Source organism: Ovis canadensis, chromosome 2, assembly GCF_042477335.2.
Source record: "Ovis canadensis isolate MfBH-ARS-UI-01 breed Bighorn chromosome 2, ARS-UI_OviCan_v2, whole genome shotgun sequence".
NCBI classification, from domain to species: Eukaryota; Metazoa; Chordata; class Mammalia; order Artiodactyla; family Bovidae; genus Ovis; species Ovis canadensis.
Genome location: NC_091246.1, coordinates 210,735,707 through 210,757,875, shown reverse-complemented (window position 1 = coordinate 210,757,875; position 22,169 = coordinate 210,735,707). Strand labels below are relative to the sequence as shown.

Below are 22,169 nucleotides of genomic sequence, written 5' to 3'. Positions count from 1 at the left end.
ACCCTGATGCTGGGAAAGATTGAAGGTGGGAGAAGAAGGGAACACAGAGGATGAGATGGTTGAATGGCATCACCGACTCAATGGACATGAGTTTGAGTAAACTCCAGGAGTTGGTGATGGATAGGGAGGCCTGGTGTGCTGCAGTCCATAGGGTCACAAGGATTCAAACATGCCTGAGCAAGTGAACTGAACTACAGAGATAATGAATAAAACATTAGGAGTAAGGAGGGAAGAACAGATAAAAAAGAAAAGAAGAATAAAGATGGATAAATTTCTGCTTAATTTTTGAAACAATTTTCCAACAACTGGCTTTTTCCAAGACAGAATTGGTGGCTCAAGACTGGAACAAAGAGGCAAACACAGATGATTCCCCCAAAAGGTGTTGCTATTGTGGTGTTTTTCTTCCAAGTGTGTCAAATAAATGCTTAACAATGAATCCGCAGCTATACCCAAAACCTAGATATGTGAGGGGCAGTTTTCTGTAGATAATGACACACACAAGATGACACTCAAAGTGAAAAGGTTAAATAACATTTTACAGAGTTAAGTTATGAATCTTCAAGATCTCAAGCAAAACTTTCCCAAAGTGTTATATTCTTCATGTGTTAAACGTAAAGGAGACTTCCAAGCCCTCCTCGTTAATCATTAAGAATCTGCTTGCATAATGTTCAACTGAAAAGCTACATTAACAGATCAGAAGCCTTTACTATTTTTGACTGAAATAAACACACTTATTTTAAAAGTACTTCAGCGTAGTTTCAGTAGTGGACAACTTTTCCACTTCTCATCAGAAAAATCTATTTCAAATACATCAGTAACAAGATCTTAAAAGTCTTAAATATTAAAATAAAGAGTGGGGAAAGGATACCCCAGCTCAAGGTACATGCATGCCACTTTTATATGGCCTCAGGTACATGTTAAACTACTTCCAATATGGCACTCTACCATCGACTTTTTATGCCTCTTGCTATAAAAATATTACCCATTGCTTTCAAAGGTCTTGTGAGTTAAATCCCACAATTTATTCTTATTTGACTGAAGGAAAAAAACCTAAATTTCACCAGAGAAGAACTGTTAAACACAACCAGGATGTGATGTACAAAAGGTTAAAAATTCAACTTTTAAGCACGGAGGTCTCTTTTGAGTCACAGCCCATGTGTCTGGTCCCAAAGATGGTATCTGTTAAGAGTGTATCTGAAAGCCATCAAGTCTGACAAGACTGGGAGCAAAGACGGAGCTCACGATAAGCTGAGGAGGAAACCAAGAACCAGGAGACTTATAGGGCACCTGATGTCAACCATGGGTCTCCAAAATCTCAGCTGGCAAACCACTCGACTAGTTTACTATTTGCAAGTTCCTTCCAAAGTCAACATTTTTAAATTCTATTTTCTATCTTACTACATTCGATTATTCCATTAATCAACCTTCTGAAGCCACTCATTTTTTTTTCTACTAGCATAAAAAGTAACAACTTGCTATATGAGGAATGGTTTTTTTCATTCTACTTTGCTTTGGTTCACCCAAAATGATTCACTATGTGCCACAAGTTTATAGAGGAGACAGACACACTTACAATGAAGGATAGGAAGAAAGGAAAGACAGAGGACTGTCACATTCTAGCTTCTAGGATGAACCCAGGCTACACTCCTTACCCTGGCCACCCCAGCCCAACAGAGCAGAAACAACGGCATGGAGCCACAATCCTAGGGAGTGGGGTTTTTGTTGCAAAGAGCAAAGATGTTAAGGAATCTTCTCCAAGTGTGATGTTTCCTTATTGGATCTTTCTTCCTAGGAACCTCTCATTTTCCACTCACTCTGGCCTCTCTCTCACACAGAACAGGATCCTGAACACAGAAAGGTCAAGAAGGAATCATAGTCGGGTTTAGAGGAAATGAGCCAGGGGTAGTTTTTTAGGCAAGATGGTCTAAACTTGAAGGGGAAAGAACTGGCCCATTGTTTTGTTTTTCCTTTAGTTGAATTTTCTGCACACGTCTATCACTTTGGAGGTTCATTATCAATAGCCGAAACTGCAACACAGAAAAAGCTGAGGAAGCCACAAACACTACTTTGGGTCTATTTCTACCTCTTTTATGCAAAGGAATCTCCTCGCAATTCCACATGCCTCACTCGCATGAAGTACATCTGCCTGGCCTCCTCTGGTCACATCTCTCTACCATGAGCTGTTTAACCTTCTACGGCCGTGGTTAGTAGCTAAGGACTCAGGTCTCAGTCATCTTCTTGTTACCACTTTCTACACTGAAGACACGGCCAACAGCACAATATATGATAAGAATGATTAAGAATATATATAGATATATGTGTGTATGTGTGAGAAAAGGAATCACAGAATTCAGCTAAGAAAAAAAGGTAAAAAAAGGAAATGCACTTTCAGTTTGGTGACAATAATTTTAGGATCACTCTATCTGACAGGCTCCTTGTTTACTCTTAAACATCTTTTCTCAGTTTTCCCTCCAATGTTACTGAAACAAGTAAAAAAAACAGGCGATTATCTCCAGTTCTTAACTTGTATTTTGTTAAACACTATCATGAGCTTTTGATGTTTTACGTGTAATACTACTCAGCTTGAAATCTCTTAACGTAGGTTATACTGAAATATATAATTTATAAGCAATTTGAATAAAAATGCTAATTTTTTTCCAAGATATATGATACTGCAACTTAAAAAACACCCATAACACTGAATATTTTCCAATTTTCCATTTTTTTTTACAGTGATTGAGTCAAGAGATAATGACATAGTGGCCATAAGGTGTATGATCAAGCACACCATTTATAGAATAAAAAGGTATTACACAGGGGGAGGGTTAAACAAAGCACATTAGCAGCCCTCCAATCCATAACAAAATGTCTCCACTTACAAAAATCCAGCTAATTTTATTTCCTAATGACATTTTATGATAGGGTAACTTACATTTCAGTTTCATAAAATAGATTAACATTGCAAAATAATCACTTATTCAACAAATACTTAGTAAGTATCTAATGTGTGTCAGGCACTATCCTAGGCACACGGGATAGGGCAATGAACAAAACAGTCAAAAACATTTGCCCTCGTGGAACATAAAGACATACAAAGTTGCATGACAAAAATAAGAAAAAGGAATTATTTCTTGGTTTTAAAAGGCCAAGTGCCAAGTATCTCTTCACTCCCCATATGTAATAGTCTACATAAGAACAAAGAATGGAAATCCAGCCCTGGAATCTCTTACCTTAAATCTAAGCAACCACTTAATGCATAAATGGAGCAAATAAAAGAGGTAAGGGGAAAAAAGCATTGAAAGGTTAGTTGGAACTTCAGGATGTGAAGAGAAAGGAAAAAACAAAGAAAAAACAGTTAAGCATTCAGCATTAAAAAATAATGTTTCAGTAGATCATAGAAAGAGTGGTTAAAGCAGAATGTGTCATGAACGGGAGTTTTTGGATGAAATTATATAAGACACCTTTATTTAAAAACAATTTTATTCCTGATTTCTTCAAATTAGTGACCCCTAAACATTAAAAGTCCATAAAAATCAAAGTGATTACAGAGTTCCTAAAGAACAATTACTGGAGAATTAAGTAAGAGTTAGGGGGATAACCTTTTTATTATTACATAAGTGGGCAAGTACAAATATGATGTTTTATATTTTAAGTGTCTTTTTGCCATTAGATTCTGAAAGGATCCTAAAATTTTCTATTAGCAGTTGTTAGCCTCAAAAAATTTTCCCAGGTTAGAATAAATTTCAGTTATCCATCCAATTACACATCCTATTTTAAAATGCTCTAATTTGTACTGCAATCTAAATGTATTAGGTGTTCATTATGATATTAAATATTAAATTTCAGATGATAGTGCTTGGTTCAAAACTTTGAGAAAAATTTTTTTGTTTTAAATTTACACTGTACATATTCTCTTACCTAGATCTACATTCAATTTAGATTTAACTGATTTCTATTCAATTTAGATTTAACTGATTTCTAGCCATCCTTGTGTGGGATATATTTTCTAAATTTGCATATATAAATCAACTGCATGAACTGTATGGTTTCACTTACAGGCATATACATAGTTGCTCAGCATCACATTTGAAAAGTTATTGTCTTTCAAATCACTGAGGAGACACAAACTTTAAATAAACTAATACTTAGTTAAAGCTCTGAACAGTTTCTTAAGTACAAGTATCAATTTAAATGAAAGTTGTAAGTTTATCAGTTGTGATTACTGTACTTTATGTACATAGCAGGCACCTAAATACATTTTAAAAGCCAAAATATATAATGGCTATACACTGAAAAGCAGTGGAAATACTACATTAACTTACTACTTTTATCTACATTATCCTCACCCAAAATGTTGAAATAAATTTCTTCTAGAAAAATTCAAAGTTCATGTTTACGTATATTCTTTCTGAAAACTAATGCCAGAAATTTGCTGATATTTTTGAGATAAAGCAAATACTTTACTAACATACTGAATAATATTTAATTAGTCACATTAAATCATTAAAGGATTTAAAATATAATACTACATTTATTTCCAGATGTACATGAGGTATATTCATAACTGATTAAGCAAATGCAATTCATTCAAAGACGACTGTTTAAAACTTGAGAACCCAGCACTAAAAAGAAAGATAACACAGTTATTAGTGGTAAGAAATCTTCAGAACTACAACTAGGCCAAGAATGATCCTCTGGAAAGAAAAGATAAGCATTTAATTTACTAAAGAGTTAATTCCATCATGGGCTTTTTTTTTTTTAAATGTTTGACAGAACTTATGCTTACCTTTACTCCATGTCCAATATCATCTAGAATTGTATAGTCGATAGGTTTTCTAATATATCGAACTGGTCGTTCAAGGTTGGCTGGAGCAATAATCTTATGTGTCCTTGAAGTGTTTTTATTGGTAGTCAAAATACCAATTTCTCTTCTTGCAACTTTCTCTTTATGAATATCAACGGTCTACAAAACATAAACACAAAAATGTATAGCCCTGATAGCCAGAAAAATAAAAACATAAATACGTAGATTTAACATCATTATTCATATTCTTAACTGCAATTACGAATTTCTCCTTTTGGGACCAATACTGACTTTCCCCATTTTCAGGCTAAAAGAGTTGGGAAATCCTGGCAGACAAAACAGATCTGGCCCATCACCCATCTTTTTACAGCCGAAAAACCAAGAGTGGTGTTTACATTTTTCAATGGTTAAAAGAAGTCAAAAGAAAAATAAGATCTTGACGTGATTATATGGAATTCAAATATCAGTTTCCATAAACAATTTTACTGCAATACCAGTCATTCGACCTGCTTAAATATTTTCACAAAACAACGGCAGAGGTAAACGCTGCAACAGAGACCTTATGACCTGCAAAGCATAAAACATTCATTAGCTGACCCTTTACAGGAAAAGCTTACCAACCTCCAGGTTAAAGCATGCTAATTTTCTCCTTCTCTATTAAGATTTAGCCTAATTAAGAAAGTACCAGCAATTAATCTGGTAACATTTAAAGATAACCTATTAGTATAACTTCTTTTAGTGTTTAAATAGCTTTTTATTTAAAAAGGCCTAAAATATAAATACAATGTTAATATAAGTCATCTTTTACAAAGAAACAAGTGTGCTGAGGTAAAGTTGCTTATATTTTATCATGACAAAATGCTAGTAAAATATTTTCATTATTTTATTAAATGCTCAAAACAGGCTATAATTTAGTACATAACAACAATGTGTTTTTACTCTATTTTCCATTTGCTAATAGCGGGTGAATTTCTCCGTAAGCACAGGCAATTAATACACTAAAACAGCATGTTTCAAATTGCAAGTTGCAATTTAGTGAGATAATGAGCAGCAATTATTTTAAATCAAAAAGAACAGAACTATCAGACAACATACACACTGTAAGGTACTTTTTTCTTAAAATATTTGTTATGTACATAAATACATACATTAAAGTGTGTACGGATGGAATATAAGATATGTTTAACTGTGGGTTTCAATTTTAAAAGTTTCAAACATACTTCACTAAACTGTTCACATCTTTTGCCATCATTCATGGCTTAAGCAGGAATTATTGCTGATTCTTCCCCAAACCTACTTCAATTTACCCTTTCTTAAAGAATAGCCAGGTAGTAACACAGAAATGAAAATGAAAGACAATATTATGACATTATTATGTCATATTAGGACATTATGACAATATTAAATACAACTTTAGGAAATCTGAACACTGATTACTTATCCTTCTAAACTACATAAAGTCTAAAGGAAACCTGAAACAAATTTGAAGCCTCTTACTTCAACCAAGAGATTTTAAAGGCAACAGACTCTTTGAGTGCATAACTAATAAATACCTAAGTGAAGCATCAGATCAAATATTGGCAAAGGTAGGAGAGACCTTAGCATTATAAGTATTTCATTTTAAGACCAAAATAGGCTTTGAACTTTTTCTGTGCACATTAAGTAAGTTATAAAATCTGCTTTCCTTTTACATTGGTTGGGGGAGCTATAATAGAAGAAAGAAGTTTGTGTGTAAGTGACAATATTGGGATTTAGTTATTTTTAAATTCAGAAAAAATAGAAATTAACCACATTTACTTTGAATAATTTCTAAAGAATAATTCTGAAATTATTAAAAATATGAGCTGGGAAAATTTTATATTTGTCAAGTATACATCAAAATAAACTAAAAACACAAAATATGACCCTTATTTTTTGTATATAACTGGTCTCTATCATATCAATAAAGAAAATTTATTGGAGAATGTAATCTTTCAACATTGTTTTCATTCTGCTTAGTTTTTAAAAATATAATTATCTCACCCAGAAATGAAAATATAAGAATGTAAACCTAACCAATGATAACAGAATTCTAAGTTTGAGGCACACTGGAACTTCAATTTCAAATTTTCCTGCTAGAAATATCAATATGTCTCCGGAGAATGAAGAGGGGGGTAACATTTCACTTATTATTTGCACTAATATATAGTTATATTTTGTAACAAACATGTATTTTACATTCTTTGAAAAAACTGAGACTCTAAAAAGAATGAAAACAATTAGATTATACCTAGGGACTGTAGGCACTTACATATTACTTATCTATTCTCTTTATGTACACATAAACACACAGCCCAAAGCTATATAAACCATTACAAGCAGCATAAAAGGAAAACCAATGTGGCAAAAGAAATGATCAAAGAACTTTCATAAATAATCCTAAATAATGGATAGCTGCTATAATGGGGCATAAAATTAGGCTCTTAGTTTAGATTCCTAGAGAAGGCAAAACAGAAATGAGTTACAAGGAAATGCATACCCCTTCATTAGGAAAGTGACCATTTGCCCAGCACTGAACTCTTAAAGGAACTAGTTGAAGGAAATGTGAGAAAAATGTTCTTTGTTGTTTCTTATGTTAATTCTCATTAAACTTGAAGGCATATTTTAAAACGTAATTCTTAACAGCATATTTCTACATTTAGAAAGCCAAAATAGTTTGGTTATACATTTCTAGTTGTCTACTCTAAAAGACTGCCTACATCTTAGGAAACTACAGCAGGGTTTAGAAAATACCTCAGATATCTAATATCTACTGGTCTTTATCCATTCTACCAGACAACCCTTAACAACAACTCTTGACACCAACCATTCCTATATACATGTCATCTCATCTTTGACCTGACTAAACTTCTATTTCTTCGCTTCAATTCCTTTTCTCTAGATTCCCCCAACATAGTATTTTGACTCAAATGTGGAAAAAAAATGTGACCTCAAAATATCTTAATAACTTTGACTCCCTCCATAAACAAAATAATGTTTTAATAAAGCACAATGATTATAAAATTTAAATCCACACACTTGAAAAACATTAATTTGTAGAGCGAGAACTTATAAACTAAATCCTACATCACAAGACTAGCCTATTGTCTGTTTCTATATGGCGCACAAGCTAAGAATGTTTTCTACATTTTTAAACAGTTGCTTTAAAAAATACAACACAAACAAAAAAAAATATAACACAAAAAATAATATGAGTCTGAAACCCTCTATGGCCCACAAAGTCAAAAATATTGACTATCTAGCTCTTTACAAAAAAGTTTGCCAGTCCTTGTTTACACCATTTATTGAATATTTGTTTTAGAAAACATTTCCTCTTATACTATGGAATAATAGAAAAATAGAATAATATTCCATTCTAATAACCATCAAATAGCTTTGACATTCAGTTGACTTTTAAAACAAAGGACTCTACCTGTACATTAAATGTAACCAAAAAAATTTTAATCCTTAAGGCAAATGCTTTTAAAATCTATTTAAGTTTTAAAAATTTACTCGTTTATTTGCTATAGCTTTCATCAGCCCATTTCTCCTACTCAACTCCTCATCCAACTACTTGAATATATTCTGTATAAACTTAACAGCCATTGCAGAGTTGCAGATCCCTTGCTTTTCCAAGTATTGTCCTCTATAGATACTCGACTCCAAATGAAAGTGGCTCAACTTACTGTTGAAAGCTGTGACTCAAGCCCATTATTTCTAGTCTACTAGTCTGTCCATTCATCTCTCCCATTTTTAATTTATTCCATTAGACTAGCTTTAAAAGATATTAATTAGATCTATTAATTAAATCATATAGATTTATGTGATACTCAAAATGAAAAAGTTCTTATTAGCTAAATGCATATTCTTACAGTTTATTAATAACTTAATCACTTTCCTCCTTAAGGCTGCCATACTTTTCTACCAAAGAATTACAGAATTCCAATCAGAATATAGATAATTACTTCTGTTGTCATATTCTTGTCATCATTTATCCACACAATCTTGCCTATTTTCTCTTGCAAACTAATAAAAAATTGTCCCTCCTTTTTAGGAACTCTAATATATTAATTTCTCTTTGGCATTTGCACTTTTATTCTTAATTTCTTTTCTGGGTTCTTTGCCCCAATTTCAAATATGTAGAAATGTTAAGACTGATGTATAAATCCCAAAATTCTGCATTAGATTAGCAATTTGTCAACATCCCTTCCTTTACAGGAAACCAAATTCATTTATTTCATCATTTAAAATGACACTGACTATTTCCTCCAAGAGGTCTTCAGAATAAAAATTTACCTCTCTCACTAAAACTAACCGATACTTTTTTCTTTAAGTCTAAGACACATAGCAATACAACAAGCAATGAATTATATGTTGTCTACAGAAGTTTATATGGAATGTGAAAAAACCTTTAGAATGGCAAATTCAGATTTAAGATTACATACTATTAAATAACAAAAACCTCTGAATGGTCTGATGAATTTAACAGAAATATAAGGTAGACTCTGATCTGATTAGGTAGAATACATTCAATTCAATTACAGAATTACACATTAGACTTTGAAAATCTGATGGACTGGTCAATTTCAGAAGAGTTCTGAATTCCTCATATAAAAAAAGATAATATGTACATTTTAAAACTCATTCTATTCCAGAAGAGTTCTAATCATTTAGTTCTAAAGAGTATTGAACACCACTAAGTTATGCAAATGACAAAGTGCTAAAATAGAAATGCTACAAATATCTCAAAAAGATCAAAATCTTTTGTTAGCATTTTTAAAACCATATTTTGAAATTATAAACTGTTTTTTTACCACAGTAATATTTTAAATGGCCCCTAAATATAGGAATGGGTATGAAAACTATGATATAGATATGCAACATTATCAAGCCATTGAAAATATTTATGATGAGCTTGTAACACCAAGGAAAGATGTTTGTTGTAAGCTAAAAGAGCAGAGTTCAAAATTCCATACATACAATAATTCCACTTATATTTTAAATAAAAATTATTTAGAAGAAAACAAATATTGGACAAAATATACCAAAATATTAACAGGAAAAGTTTGAGTAGTGGGGAAAGGGCTTGTTTTTCCACTTTTTCTTTTCTATCTATTTATGACATTTATAATGGAAAAAGTATTACATTTATTTTTTCTAAGTTCTATAAAAAGATAAGTTTATAAGGTCACTTATATTAATCTTTACATTACTGAGGTAATAGAAAAAAGCACTTCAAGAACTCATCAAGCTGCCACACTTAAAGCGTAAAATTCAGTAAAAATTGGAAGAAACCAGGCAAAATTTCACTCTCAAGGCTGATTTGATTATTTTAACTTGACATCTGAGTTTTAATGAAACGATTAAGGTTTTCTTCTCTATCAAAATCACAGAGAAGATAATCATGAGACAAAAAAGATGGAAACAAAAAAACAACCTAATATTGAGTTTGTATCTTGCAAATCATACATGTGAGTAAACTCACACAATAAAGGCTTCCAGCACTACAGACTGCATGTGCTTATTACGTATTCCTCAGGGACAAAATAGGACAACAGTGTGGTCTCACTTGTGAAATATGATTGATTGAAGACTCCATCCTTCGTAGTTGGGATGCCTGGATATCCAGCATCTGCAGGACATTGTTGGCCAAGGTATTGATCAGATAGGCAACACTTGCTAAGGACTGGGTGGTGTAGGCTTTGGTTTCTTCCAGGGCTCGCTGCTTATCCGCTGACTAGAAAAACAAACAAACAATCATTACTTCAAAGATAACCCATTCTATCAATCCAATCTTCAAAAATACTCACCCAAACCATTATGTGGCTGAATCTACATGCACTAATTTAAAATGCTTTGAAAACCAATTACCAGTATTCATGTTAACCCAACAACTAAATTATTGACTTGAGTTCACTGATGTTTTCATGTTGAATAGATACATCTTTGTATAGATGCAAATAAAATCCTGAAGCCGTCGTTTACAAAACGAGGTCTGATGGGTATTTTGAAAAATGGCAGCAAGCACACAGCCTCTCAGGGTTGCTGCTTGGAAAGGTAGCACCGATTTGAATGTGGAAATTCCGGTGCACATTTTTCTATGCTCCTGAGTTCTTCCTTTCTTTTCATTCTGACATATACCATGTGACGATAATGTTCCGACTAAAGTAATAACAACAACAAAATAAGAATGATAATAATAAAATGATAAAGTATATAAAAGAGTAATAATTGTGATAATGATATAATAAAAATAGTAAAAGGATCCTTTCTTCCCAAGCATCTTAAGTGTTATAACACTATGGAACACAAATAGCGACTTATCATAAATCCTACTTGATAAACAGAAACTACACAGTAAAAAAAGTGGTGAACTGATTATTTCCAAGATCACAAAGCAAAGCAACAGTAAGGTTACATATTCTATGCTGCAACTGCCAAACACCATTTTCCTGCCCTAGTCTTTGTATACAAAGACGCTATGGTTCAGTAGAAAGGACATAAGCCTCTGAATCAAAATCCTTTTACCTTAATGTCAGTTCTACTACTACAGTATGTCATATTCTAAGCAGTTGTGAAGATAATGACTATAAAACCACCTTCCAAAACTATACATCATTTTATCTAACAATTGTCATTCCATCTTTGACTAGTCATCAACTGTTCAAAATCCACTACGTTCCACTCTGCCTTCTGCCACACAGTATAGGACTCAGAATCAGTAAACCTAGACACAATTTCTTCCAGAGGAAGCAAAATTCTTTTGAAGCAGCAGTAGTTAAATGAAATAATATTGCTTTAACTTGAAAGGATTTAAGAATCACTGTATTGATTTTTTTTCTAATCTTTAGTAATCTCAGTTTTATTAACACTTAAATTAACAAGAGTTGAAACCAAATCTGGTTAGAGATAAATACTCGTTTAAAAACATCATACAGATTTCCAGATTGCTGTTGATGTTCAGTCACTACGTTGTGTCCAACTCTTGGGGACTGCAGCATGCCAGCCTTCCCTCCCCTTCACTATCTCCTGTAGTTTGCTCAAATTCATGTCCACTGAGTTGGTGATGCTATCCTAAATATCTCATCCTCTGTCATCCCCTTCTTTTGCGTTCAACCTTTCCCAGGGTCTTTTTTGTGTGTGTGTGTGTGTAATAAAGTTTTATTAAAGTATAAAGGAGATAGAGAAAGCTTCTGACACAGGCATCAGAAGGGGGTTGAAAGAGTACCCGCTTGTTAGTGTTAGCAATGAAGTTATATACTCTCCAGTAAATCCAAAGAATGTCTGGATGTTGTAAAGACCTCACCAGACCTACTCCCATAATTTACATTTTAAGATAACAGAATTAGCCAGAAAGTTTAATCTAGAGACTGTCCTCAGACAGAATACATTGTTGTAATATAATCCTTGTAAAGAGCAGGTCTACTCCCATAATTTACAGAATTAGCCAGAAGGTTTAATCCAGAGACTGTCCTCAGGCAGGATACATTGTTGTTATATAATCCTAAGCCCAGGGTCTTTTCCAATGAGTCAGCCCTTCGCATCAGGTGGCCAAAGTATTGGAACTTTAGCACTAGTCCTTCTAATAAATATTCAGGGTTGATTTCCTTTAGGATTTATGGGTGTGATCTCCTTGTAGTCTGAGGGACTCTCAAAAGTCTTCTCCAGTACCACAACTCAAAAGCATCAAAAAATTTCCAGATTATGGTTGCATATATAAGGAGTTTGTAAGTCACTGGTCCATCCTAACAAGTAAAAATCTGAACACACTTAAAAATCAACAACTTTTGACTTCACAGTAGAAAATAGCTAAGCCAGTAACACTTTTCAGATATTACACTAAATTAGGAGTATTTATTACAGAGAATAACCAGAAATTAAAAAATTTTTTTAATTTGTTAGTAGACTTCAAATGATCGAGGGGAGGGATGGATATCTGGACAGATACTTTCCAGGCAACCTTTTTTATATAGATAGCTTTTGAGGTTTTTTTGAAAAGCAAACAGTATTAATGTAATTCAACCCTCAAATCACTTCATGCTATGCCTTTATTCCTAGCATGTATGCAAAAATCATGTGGCTAACTGTTGAATCAAAGATATGAGAGGCCTTTCCATATCAGATGGGTTTCATGTATGTCTGCTTTTCTATGGAAGATTTCTTTTCCATGGAAGATTCCTTGTTGCTTTTAATACTTTTTTCTTCATCTTTAATTTTGTCACTTTGATTAATGTGTGTCTCAACATGTTCCTCCTTGAGTTTATCCTGTTTGGGATTCTCTGTGCTTCCTGGACTTAAGTGCTTCCTTTCTCATGTTAGGGAAGTTTTTAGCTATAATATCTTCAAATATTTTCTCAGGATCTTTTTCTTCTCCTTCTGGAACCCCTATAATGCAGATGTTGTTGCATTATAACATTTATAAATCCCAGAGGCCTCTGAAATTGTCCTCATTTAATTCTTTTTTCTTTATTCTGTTCTGCGGCAGTGATTTCCATCACTTGTGTCTTCCAGCTCACTTACTCAATTAGTCTGCCTCAGTTATTCTGCTACTGATTCCTTCTAATGTATTTTTCACACTTCCTCAGTATCTCAGCGGTAAAGAATTTGCCTGCAATGCAGGAAGATCCCCTGGAGAAGGAAATGGTAACCCACTCCAGTATTCTTGCTGGGAAATTCCACAGAAGAGGAGCCTGGCAGGCTACATACAGTCTATGGTGGGGTTTGGGGGGGGGGGGGTCACAAAGAGTTGGACATCACTTAGGAAGTAAACAACAACAAATTTTATAAGAGCTGATATTCTAAGTTTGAGAATTTGTGCTTCCTTCAGCAGCATATATATTAAGCTTGAGATTTTTTTCCTATAAAGTGTTCAATAAAAACTGTAATAAATTCAAATAGAATCTATTTCAATAAAAGTGATATAAAAGTTGCTACTTTAACCTAGAAGCCCTATAAAAGACATCTTAGTTTACATAAAAGCACTGTAACCGAGGTTATTTTGTTATTTTAAAAAAAATTCTCATAAGTAAACATCTGGGACAGTATTCTTATCTTTCGCTACAAGCAAATTTCATTCCTTCCTTAGCTATCACTTCCAAGCACAGAATTTTTAAATCTATTTACATCTCACCTTCCATCTCTCCCAAACTTGTATTTCTACTTACATGGCACCTCACCTCATATAATGCAACATATTAGTGTATCTATAACTCATCACCTTCCCTCAAACTACTACTTCCTACTTCTCGTAACAACATCATTGCTCCATCACCCCATGTCAGAGTTTCCACGTTTCTCCATCCTACACCCTCACAGTTGTCATGATACTTATTTTCTATCTGTGCCCTACATTCTTTCCTTTCTTTCAATTGTTCCTGCCTACATTCTACTTTAGGCCCTCATTATTTCTTGCCAGGACTGCTATACCTGTTTCCAGGTATCTTAAACATGGTCCTGCAGGTTCATCTTTCTAAATCAGTTCTGAAGCCCCCAGAGCTTCATCTTAACTACTTAAATAAAAGCTCCTTTACTTTTCCTTTACAGTCTTCCTTAATATGGCCTAGAATTTATCTTCCATTCAACCCTACTAGAACCTTAAGTTACAGTTTAATTAGACTTATGGTTCTCAAAACAGACTTTCATTTCTTACCTTTGCGCCTCTGCCTATTCTCTTCACCTGTAACCCATCAACTTCACCCAACTCATTCCCTACCTTATCTTCCCAGACTGTGAAGATGATTCTTCATTTCTCACTGATAACAAAATGTGGGAATTATCAGATTTACAGCACATACTTTATACTATGTGCGTGTTTGATTGACCCAAACTCCCACACTCCCCCATGTGGGAAGACCTAGAAGGCAGCAGTATGCCTCACACATCTTCGCATCATATTACATACAGGAGTTACATATTATCTGTTGAAATGCATCCACCAAAATGTTCCAAAGAATCAAAGTTACTTTTATCACCCAAGTGATTTCTTTGATCTCCAAAAGCTCTGGCACCATCCATGGTACTCATGATTGACTAGTAAATTCAAATTTGTTTTTCAATTTGATGTTCTGGGATGGGAACTAAGAAATATGAAGACTAAGAACCTTACACCCTCTAGAGCAGCTCAAGACTGTAGTATTATTATACTAGAGTACTACTATTATTTATTTTTCTTCTTCATTTCCACAAAAAGGACAACAGATTTAGTATATTTAAACATATAGACAATGGGCAGGAAAAGAATGGTAATACTTAAGGTAAATGAGTATGGACATGCAGGCAAGGATTCTCCTCTACAGATCCACTGTCTTTCCTTCTCTTCTCCAGCAGGAAACCTCTCACTCACTCGAGTCCAGTCTACTACACTATCTGAAAAATATGTAATTATTTTGGTTCTGGGTATAAATCATTACATTAGGTAAAGTACAGGTACTTAGTTCTCATTTAATTGGTTATCTTACCTAAAGTATTAAACAATTTCTTCTAGATCTGCCACAATTAATTCATCAGTTCATTTCAATGAATTCTTGCAGACTGAATGTTACAGGACAGACATACCATACACTAGAATATGAAAATGAGACTCATTCTCTGAACTCTAGAAAGTTTCAGTCCAATACAGAGAAAGGCATATAAACAGAAAATGTTAATGCAGAATGGTCAGGAATATCAATGGTATCCAAGTAGAAACACTTAGATGACCATCCAAGTAGTGTCTCAAAGAACAGAGTCAATTCTGCCAAGCAGGAGTGAGAGAAATTACTCCAGGTAGAGCAAACAGCCTAAATAAAGGGACAGAGGCATGAAAAAGATTCTTGAATCCAGAAAACAAGTAAGTTTGGTATTATTAATATATGATTAGTTCACTATTGTCCCTATTTTAAGACTGAGACACGTGCTGAAATTTAAGGTTAGTATAGTAATGAACTGTTAGTATAGTAATGAAGTTTTATCTCTCACAAAATTACTAAGAAATTACAATATCACACATATAATTAACTCCCAGTAAAGTTATGGCAAAGAAATAGAGGAAAACAACAGAATGGGGACTAGAGATCTCTTCAAGAAAATCAGAGATACCGAGGGAACATTTCATGCAAAGATGGGCTCGATAAAGGACAGAAATGGTCTGGACCTAACAGAAGCAGAAGATATTAAGAAGAGGTAGCAAGAATACACAGAAGAACTGTACAAAAAAGATCTTCACGACCCAGATAATCACAATGGTGTGAGCACTCACCTAGAGCCAGACATCTTGGAATGTGAAGTCAAGTGGGCCTTAGAAAGCATCACTATGAACAAAGCTAGTGGAGGTGATGGAATTCCAGTGGAGCTATTTCAAATCCTGAAAGATGATGCTCTGAAAGTGCTGCACTCAATATGCCAGCAATAGAAAACTCAGCAGTGGCCACAGGACTGGAAAAGGTCAGTTTTCATTCCAATTCCAAAGAAAGGCAATGTCAAAGAATGTTCAAACTACCGCACAATTGCACTCATCTCACACGTTAGTAAAGTAATGCTCAAAATTCTCCAAGCCAGGCTTCAGCAATACGTGAACCATGAACTTCCTGATGTTCAAGCAGGTTTTAGAAAAGGCAGAGGAATCAGAGATCAAACTGCCAACATCTGCTGGATTGTCGAAAAAGCAAGAGAGTTCCAGAAAAACATCTATTTCTGCTTTATTGACTATGCCAAAGCCTTTGACTGTGTGGATCACAAGAAACTGTGGAAAATTCTGAAAGAGATGGGAATACTAGACCACCTGACCTGCCTCTTGAGAAACTTATATGCAGGTCAGGAAGCAACAGTTAGAACTGGACATGGAACAACAGACTGGTTCCAAACAGGAAAAGAAGTACATCAAGGCTGTATATTGTCACCCTGCTTATTTAACTTCTATGCAGAGTACATCATGAGAAACACTGAGCTGGAAGAAGCACAAGCTGGAATCAAGATTGCCAGGAGAAATATCAATAACCTCAGATATGCAGATGACACCACCCTTATGGAAGAAAGTGAAGAGGAACTAAAAAGCCTCTTGATGAAAGTGAAAGAGAAGAGTGAAAAAGTTGGCTTAAAGCTCAACATTCAGAAAATGAAGATCATGGCATCCGGTCCCATCATTTCATGGGAAATAGATGGGGAAACAGTGGAAACAGTGTCAGACTTTATTTCTCTGGGCTCCAAAATCACTGCAGATGGTGACTGCACCCATGAAATTAAAAGACGCTTACTCCTTGGAAGGAAAGTTATGACCAACCTAGATAGCATATTCAAAAGCAGAGACATTACTTTGCTGACTAAGGTCCGTCTAGTCAAGGCTATGGTTTTTCCAGTAGTCATGTATGGATATGAGAGTTGGACTGTGAAGAAAGCTGAGTGCTGAAGAATTGATTCTTTTGAACTGTGGTGTTGGAGAAGACTCTTGAGAGTCCCTTGGACTGCAAGGAGATCCAACCAGTCCCTTCTGAAGGAGATCAGCCCTGGGATTTCTTTGGAAGGAATGATGCTAAAGCTGAAACTCCAGTACTTTGGCCACCTCATGCAGAGTTGACTCATTGGAAAAGACTCTGATGCTGGGAGGGATTGGGGGCAGGAGGAGAAGGGGACGACAGAGGATGAGATGGCTGGATGGCATCACTGACTCGATGGACATGAGTTTGGGTGAACTCCGGGAGTTGGTGATGGACAGGGAGGCCTGGCGTGTTGCAATTCATGGGGTCGCAAAGAGTTGGACATGACTGAGTGACTGAACTGAATGGAAAGTTATGGCAGAGTCATAGCACCTGACTCAATAATGGTCTGAGGAGAGGGGAATATTCTTAGATTACCTATTTACTGAGCTTTCAGTTCTGCACTCCAAGAAATCATGTAACTAAACCAAACTGGAAAGAAATGCTCCACTACTCAATCTGACTGAAACTAAAGAGGCAGCTTCTAAAATATATGCCAATCATTACATATACGTGGAAAATGTTTGCCAAAAAAACACAAAATACTACAAATGTACTCTTATGTCTTAAGAATTGTTCAAATATTAATTTCTATGATACCTAAGGAAGAATGGGTATTTTCCTTGAACCCTTTTGCCTCTTCCACCTTTCCTTTCTCATTAAATCATTTATCTCTGCATTTGCTTCCAGACTCTTAGAGAATAAAGTCTATAAAAAAGCATGGCATTCAACTTAGGATGAGTTATACAAGTCATGGTGAAAAAGAGCAGAGCATCATTAGATAAACATGCACAATTCACCAAGGAAAGAACACAAGACAAACACAAACATGGAAAAACACCCACACAAGTGATGGGGGAAAAATGAGACAGTGAAGCACCACTGTTACCAAGGAATTAACAAGAACGTATCTGCATTGCCTTAAATTTGCTTTGTGGTTATTTTGCTTTGGTGATGAAGAAAGAAAAGCACATGCCAAGAATGCCAAACACTCTTATGAAAGGAAAAGAAAAAATTACTGCACTTGCCAGCAGACTGCAGAAATCAAGAGAAGGGCCTGTTTCAAGAGGAAGACAGAGCCGCACTACCGAGCAGACAGGAGAGGCGAGGTGAGGAAAGCACCCGGTAAATGGCTGTGGCAACGTGGGGCTGCTTGGCGAGTGTTTAAGAAGCATTTTCAGCTGTGGCAATGCGGACCCGCTTGGCGAGTGTTTAAGAAGCAGTTTTAGCTGTGGCAATGTGGAACTGCTTGGTGAGTGTTTAAGAAGCATTTTCAGCTGTGGCGCTGTGGAACTGCTTGGTGAGTGTTTAAGAAGAAGTTTTAGCTGTGGCAATGTGGAACTACTTGGCGGGTTTTTAAGAAGCATTTTTAGCTGGGTAGTAGCATGGAAATCAGATAAGAATTAATTTTAAGAATTGAAGAAAGCATATATAGATAGCTCTTTGTTATGTTGGCCATATAACAAATTAAAGAAATGGAACCAGAGCTTGAAGAAAATACAGTGGTAAAGAAAGGTTTTAGCTGGGAGATACCGGGTTTACATACAGAGATAAGTTATCTAATGAGAAAGGAAAAGTGGAAGAGGCAAAAAGTGTTCAAGGGAAAAAACAAAATATTTCAGCAGGGGAGAGTTCAACTGGAATGACTAGAGAACAGTTCTTTTGGAAACTGTCCTTTCTGGAAAAAAGGAAAAGAAGAAAGTTGCTGCAGCCATGTAAAGGTTCATAGATTTTAAGGTGGAAAGACGAAGATTAAGCCTAGTTTTAATCTCTGAAGTATGAGGCATGGCAATATATAAAACTGAAGAGACAAAGAGACAGATGAAGATACGACATAGTTATCTCAGAAAGTGAAAAACACGGAGGATTAATTGAGATCCTATATGCCAAGAATTTAGCACAGAACCGGGCATAACAGAAGAGCTCAATAAGTGATGGCCCTTTTAACTTATCTGATCTCTAGATGGAGGAAACCTTTTACATATACAGCCATGGTCAGAAAGGACAACTATGATCTTTCAAACTGCAACACCATAAAACTTTTAAAATAATATAATAAAGCTTCAAAATATAAACAAGCAAATAAAAACCCAGCACCCAACAGGGTAAAAAACATTTAAACTTAAAAACATAAATTTAAGACAGAAAATTTAAAACCAACTCTGTAAATGATAGTTATACTGAAAAGATAAGCCACAAAGTGAGTTATAATATTTACAAAACGTATTTGATAAAGAACTGGTAACCAAAATACACAAGGAACTCTTAAAACTCAACAATAAGCAAAGTTTTGTAATGGGCAAAAGAACTGGAGTTACCTCACCAAAGAAGATAGAATGTAAATAACCATATGAAAAGATTTAACGTTATACGTCATGAGCGAATTGCAAATGAAAAACAAGACACCACCACACACCTACTGTGTTCAGTTGCTCAGTCGTGTCGGACTCTACGCGACCCCATGGACTACAGCCCATCAGGGTCCTTTGTGTATGTAATTTTCCAGGCAAGAATTCTGGAATGGGTTGCCATTTCCTTCTCCAGGGGATCGTCCCAATCCAAGGATCGAACCTGCGTCTCTTGCAGTGGGACAAAAACTCTCACTCATTGCTAGTGGGAATGCAGAACAGCCACTTTGGAAGACAGTTTGGAAGTTTCTTACAAAATTAAATCTACTCTTACCATACGATGCAGTAACCATGCTCATTATTATTTACTAACACGAGCTGAAAATTTTTGTACAAATTTTATACAAGGATGGAGGTTTCCCTGGTGGCTCAGACAGTAAAGAATCTGTCTGCAATGTAGGAGACCCAGGTCTGATCCCTGGGTAAGGAAGATCCTTACCATAGGATTCAACACTTGGTATTTTCCCAAAGGAGTTGGAAAATATGGCCACTCAAAAACCTATACACAGATGCTTATAGCAGCTTTATTCATTATTGCCAAAGCTTAAAAGCAACCAAGATGAATAGACAAATAAACTGTGATACAAATAACTGAACGCTACCTAGCACTAAAATGCAAATGAGGTATCAAGCCATGAAAAGACAGAGGAAACATAAATGCGTATTACTGAGTGAGAGAAACCAATCTAAAAATGCTACATGCTGTATGAGTCTAACTATACGGCATTTTAGAAAGGACAGTTAAAAAGATCAGTGGTTGCCAGGAGTGTGTGGAAAGGGAAGAAGGGATCAATAGGTGTACCTCTGGAGATCCTTAGGGTAGTGAAACTATTCTGTATAGTACTGTAATGGTGGGTACGTGTCACTTTACAGCTATCAAAACTCACAAAACGCGCAACACCAAAAGTAAGCCCTAATGTAAATGACGGACTTTATTTAGTAATTAAAATATTGGTTCAGCTGTAATAACGTACCACACTAATACAAAATGTTAATAAGAGGGGCAAGTGGGGGCGGACTTTAGGGAGATATGAGAACTCTCTAAAACTGGTCTAAAACAAAAACCCTATAACCAAGATTCTTATACGACAGCTCTGACCAGCTACATTCTGCTCTACTTATTAAGCCCATAGGGGGAAAAAAAGCAGTATTTTTGTCCCTCCAAACTCTAGAAGTACTAGATCCTCCCAATACAGCCTCTGCCTCCTCCTCCTCCACACTTCAGTGGGATTTAATCTTCAGACTTTCCGCAAGGAAAGTCAGGCAACAATATTCATGCCTACTCCCATATCATGTCCAGTTCAGACTAGTCATCACTGCCCATTTCTCTCTGGTGCACAGCTCAAGCATTTCTACAGATTAGCAAGCCTCAAACTGGACATGAGATCTCAATCCTCCTTTTCAGTAAACAACCTCTATGACTGATTTTCATACCCTCTCCTGATTTACCTGAAGATGAGGGAGAAGCACAGCACCTCTACAAACCCTCTGATAAGAAATCTTCACTCATTTACATACATATGTATGTAATACACATTCATGTACAAACACATATGAAAATGAATGGATACATATCCATATGTATGTACATTTATGGATATACAGAGAATAAAGGGATAAAAAGCAGTCTCATCTCTCAGAAGGTCCCATAAAAGCAACCTAACATCCTTTTTTAAAATATGGAGGTAACTATTAAACATTTTCCTCACCTTTGGAGCCTGAACTATAACATGAAGACAATAAAAAAAAAGTCTCATTACCCTGCTACATAAATAATTAGAAACCACGTAAATGTCCAACAGAGAGAGTTGGACATGACTGAAGCGACTTAGCAGCAGCAGCAGCAGCAGCACCACTGTATCATATTAAAAACTGCTTATAAACAATATTTATGTTGGAAGAAGAAATGGAAAACTAATTAAAATTCTAAATAATATACCCACAACAACGGGAATTTGATTATAATGCAACTATCTCCAGACAGCTGCAACATGGTCTTGAATTGTATAAACTGTAAAAAATTAACTTTTAATTTTTAAACTTCATAGCACTCATTGGTCAGGTTTTATGATAAGTGGTATTATAGAGTTTCACAGTATGTATATGTATATAAAATTATGTATTATTTATTAATAGACATTAAAAGGAAATATGTATTATATATTAGTTATTAGGAAATAAATGCTTTACTGGTAATGAGACTATAGATAATTTTGTTCTTTTTACTTCTCCATTTCCTGTTATGTATTCCTCTTACAACTAAAAGTATTTTTTCAGTAATCATCTTCTATGCTTACATGAAAACAAGACCAACACTGTCACATCCTGGATCATGCCACATTACCTTTATCTTCATATGTAACTTTTAGTACAAAGTTAAGTCCTTGCCACAATTATGCAACTGAACCATAACTGAGGTCACGGGAACTATGTCACTCAGGGCCCAGCATACAAATAAACTAGAAACATATTACCATGCTGATCAACTGC

General features: G+C 35.1%; 1 protein-coding gene across 8 annotated transcripts in view; it reads right to left on the bottom strand.

Moving 5' to 3' along the window:
- The window catches only part of ABI2 (abl interactor 2), a 108,039-nt gene that overhangs the window by 41,122 nt on the left and 44,748 nt on the right, over positions 1-22,169 (bottom strand). For all 8 annotated transcript variants that reach the window (XM_069578076.1, XM_069578074.1, XM_069578069.1 and 5 more), the window contains exons 2-3: positions 10,392-10,559; positions 4,787-4,963 (exon numbers count right to left, since the gene is read on the bottom strand). In XM_069578076.1, the coding sequence (XP_069434177.1) occupies positions 4,787-4,963; positions 10,392-10,559 (345 nt within the window). The remainder of the gene's footprint in view (positions 1-4,786; positions 4,964-10,391; positions 10,560-22,169) is intronic.